Source organism: Hipposideros armiger, unplaced genomic scaffold (assembly GCF_001890085.2).
Source record: "Hipposideros armiger isolate ML-2016 unplaced genomic scaffold, ASM189008v1 scaffold_948, whole genome shotgun sequence".
In the NCBI taxonomy this organism is placed as follows: Eukaryota; Metazoa; Chordata; class Mammalia; order Chiroptera; family Hipposideridae; genus Hipposideros; species Hipposideros armiger.
In genome coordinates, this window is record NW_017732298.1 from 190,353 (window position 1) to 194,599 (window position 4,247).

The 4,247-nt window shown below is 34.6% G+C and overlaps 1 protein-coding gene across 1 annotated transcript in view; it reads left to right on the top strand.

The window, feature by feature from the left end:
- The window catches only part of LOC109375422 (triadin-like), a 150,950-nt gene that overhangs the window by 53,522 nt on the left and 93,181 nt on the right, over positions 1 to 4,247 (top strand). The window contains exon 6 of the mRNA XM_019630803.1: positions 2,614 to 2,664. Coding sequence (XP_019486348.1) covers positions 2,616 to 2,664 — 49 coding nt within the window. The 5' untranslated portion in view covers positions 2,614 to 2,615. The remainder of the gene's footprint in view (positions 1 to 2,613; positions 2,665 to 4,247) is intronic.

The window sequence follows — 4,247 nt, forward strand, 5'->3', positions numbered from 1 at the left end:
CGGCTGCTCAGCTCGGGCTGGACTCGAACCGCTGTTGCTCAGAGCTCACACTCTTGAGCGAGCTCTTAACCAACTGAGCCACTCGGCCGGCCCCTGTTAGGATCTTTTTAAACCATGCAATTTCAGCTTCATTTTTTCAATCTAGCTATACTTGACACTGATGTTAAGCTAGGATGCTCAACAGAAGCATTTTTGTTAATATTCTAATGTCACTAATAATAAACTGATATTGAGCTTGATCATTCAGAACAATAAATAAATAATAGCCAGATCAAATACATTATTAATTACTATTTCCTGTAAACACATTGGGGTCCAAAATATTTATGTTTGTGCCAGGGAAGATCTCTAGTGTTTATTTACTCTGTTAAAACATTGTCCATTATTTCAGCCTTTTGTCTGTTTCATAGGCCTTTTTTTTTAATTGTCGTAGAAGGAAAAGAAACACTATTATATATATTATATATATATATATATATATATATATATGTATATATATACACACACACACACATTTTATCTGCTACACACTAATGTTTCAGCAAAAATCCCCCACTATTTTCTATTTATTTTTCTTGCTTAGATATATTCAGGTCCTTAACAACAACAACAAATTCCTGGATTTATTGAAATTCAATATTTTTCTCTTAAAATGAATAATTTTATCTAGTAAATTATTTAAAATTTGACTTGTATAGCTATTTTGATAAGTCTCTGTATTGTTTGTTTTTTAACATTTGATAACAGCTAATGAAAATTTATAAAATTATTACTACCAATATATGTTATATCAATACAGGCAAATTATATGAGATTGGATTTGAAACATTATAATCCAGGACATCAGTCTTTTTTTTAAATTTGCATATGTTATTAAGAAAACAATATTTAATTTTCTGGTTTATTTTGTCTTCATGTACTTAGTTGATTAACTAATTCAAGTCAATCTGTGTGAACAAAGTAAATGAGATTTGGGGGCCATTTAAGAAATCATGTTACTTGCATTGATAGCACCCATTTATAAATGAGACTACAGATTGCTTTTATTCTGTGACACTTGCATTTAATCTGTACTTTGAATGTATTTCCAACTACTTGCTAGACATGCCTTTTTTGTGTATCTTGTTGACATAGAAACAATACATTCAAAACAAATATCATATCTTCCTTGAATGGTCTCTCTGTCCTCTGTTTCATATCTTACTTAATGGCAGGCTATCATTCTGTAAACTACATTAGAACTCCAGGAGTTATTTTTGTAAATTTGATCCTCAGCTATTTAAATAATCAGATTTACATCCTACACCCCGTTATACTGTTAAATTGGCATTTCTTGACCAGTGAAATTCTAAACCTAACTGGCATCTTCTCAGTGAAAACCTTCCTCAATTGTAAAAGTAGAATTAATAATTTCCTTTTTATCTATGTAGTGCTAATGGAAAACTTACATTGCACATGACATAACATTTTGCTCTTTATTAGCTGACGGCTTCACATACTGTTTCTGTATACAGACCACTCCAAAACTTAGTGATGTAAAAATAACAACTGATTTTACTTTGTTCATGATTTAAAGAGTCAGGAATTCAGGAGAGATCAACTAGGCAATTTTCACTTGGGTATCTCATGATTGCAGTCAGATGTGGGCTTGGGCTGTAGTCTTCTAAAGTAACCAATTCTTGGATGTCCAAGATGGCTTACTTAGATGGCTAGCAGTTGATGCTAGCTGTTGGCTAGGACCTCAAGTTGGGCTGTTGACTAACTGCCTACATGTATCCTCTACTACATGGGGGTGTCAGTTAGAGTACTTACCTGGAAGCCAGCTTCTCCAGAGCTAGTGTTCCTAGAGAAGCAGGTGGGAACTGCATGGCCTTTCCTGATTTAACCTAGGAAGTCACACAGCATCACTTCTACTGTATTCTGTTGGTTACTAGTGAGTCACAAAGCCAAACCGACAGGCTACCCAGCATAGGCCTCCCCATTCTCTCCTCTGTCCTTTTAAAATGTGTCTTCCTTTCCACACCACCTCTGTTGGTCTAATTCCTTTCCATCTTTAAAGGTCTGCTTCAGTATCACCCACCAAAGCCTTTCCTGATTCCACCATTCAGTGCCTTTGTGACTGAGTTCAGAGAAACATCAATTCAAATACCAGGTCTCCTAGTTAGAAGCTGTGTGACCTTGGAAAAGTTATTTAACTCCTTTATGTGAAAAGCAGGAATAATAATAGGGAATGCCTACCTTATAGAGTTGTGAATGTTGAATGACAAAAAAGTAGACAACATTCCTAGTGATAAATACTAAATAGACAATGTTAGCTATTATTGTTACCATATCTTCTTTTTCCTAATCCCGTAGCATTTTATTTGTGCCCTTTTTGTGTCTATCATAATTTGCCCCTTGGAATAACAATTAGTGGGTTTATTTTCTATCTTCTGCATATTTAGTTCAATGCCTTACAGGCAACTTACCCCGGTATATATCTGTATTTTGAATATCAGCTCAGAGTCCCTTTGATGTTTTTAGGCCTCAGTAAACAAAATGCATCAAAAAGCTTGCCATTTTTATCTCTGCTATCCCCTGTAACCTTTGTTTTTTTCATGATTCTTTTTGCAGAAATGATTAAAGAAAAACCTGGGAAGACTTCTTCAGTCCTGAAGGATAAAGGTAATAGAGTCAATGTAATGTAACAATAGAAACTTATTACTCAAAAATATCTGCGTCCATAGTACATTGGAGTCATTGTCTTTGCAGATGTGTGGGCCAAAATTGCACAGGTCACTATCATATGTGTATTTACTTATCTGCACCTCAAATACTTTCCTCCCGTTCACCATGACCTGAAAAGTGCTCTGATTGCAATTTCAAAAAAGAAAGAAATAGAGGAAAAGGATTTTCCTTAAGAAATAAAAGGGTTTGAAAAATTAGAAGGAAACTGAAGTATATAGAAAGGACTTATCTTCATGTGCTCTGGTTCTCTCCTGTCTGTCCATTCAGAAAATGCATACTTAATACATAATCCTTCCAAGGATTATGCTAATCGTTGGAAAAACAAAGCTAGGAACAGGGAGGAAGACTTGGGAGCTGGAGTTCTGAATTTTGATGTTTTCAAAGGCACTTGGTCATGTTCTATGTAATTTAGTCTTCTCAGTCCCCTTATTGCTATGAAATGGCATGCCCTTTCTTATTTAAATTTTGTCCATCCAAATATCAGTCCTCTTTCTGACAATAATGTCCATATAAAGCATCAAACTTTCTCTATCTACTTCAGCATTCACTGAAACACTATTCTGAATTCATACTTATAATATTTATAATTATATCTATCTATCTATCTATGCATCTATCATCTAATTAATTGAAATGCCACTTATTTAAGAATCAAGTCTTAGTTTTATTCACCTTAATTTTTATGTGGACAGATCAGTGCCACATTCACTAATTATTTTTTGTGCATCTGGTATACAGTTATCAGCACCCATACTCACTAGACACTAGGAATACAAATGAGGCATAGTCTATGCCCTCCTAATATTAATGGCATAATTAATTTAAATTATAAGAATCACAGAGGAGATATGCAGGGTGTTATAAGAGAGTGTAATCAGAGATTCAAATTAAGTCTAAGGAATCAGAGAAGTTACATTAAATCCAAGTGAGAAAGCTAAAGATACGGAATTGTCTGGGATAAGTACAGAAGCAGAGCACCTGCTCTTCGCAGGCACACCAATATCTACTTTACACGTTTGTTCCAGCAAGTTGGACTTGATATCTCAATTTTTACAATGAGGAAGCTGAAGTATAGATCATGCAAGTTACTCAGTGTTACCCTGTGGGTAAAAGTCACAGGCAAGAATCATAGTCAGACCTTAAAGTATCTTTTCATTTTTACACAGATACTGCTTGCTCCGTAAATAGCATTCTTGTATTTGTAATCATCAAAGCACCTTTGTTGTGAGTGTAGAGTTCATTACATAAGTTTGAAAAGTCTATTTTACATCAACACAACTGGCTTTGCAGCATGAAAAAATGGTCTTACTCCTTTTGCTATTGGGGTGACTCCCCTTAATTTCCACAGTGGAGTTTAGCCTATTTTTCTCCAGTAATTGCCTGTACTTTGGGAGAGACTCCTTCTCATTCTCCACTCTCATTTTATTTGACAGTTAACAAAAATATTGTCCTTGATTGTGTGAGAACTAAAGGTGTCATTGGAATACACGACCAGGAAAATCCATATATATATATATATA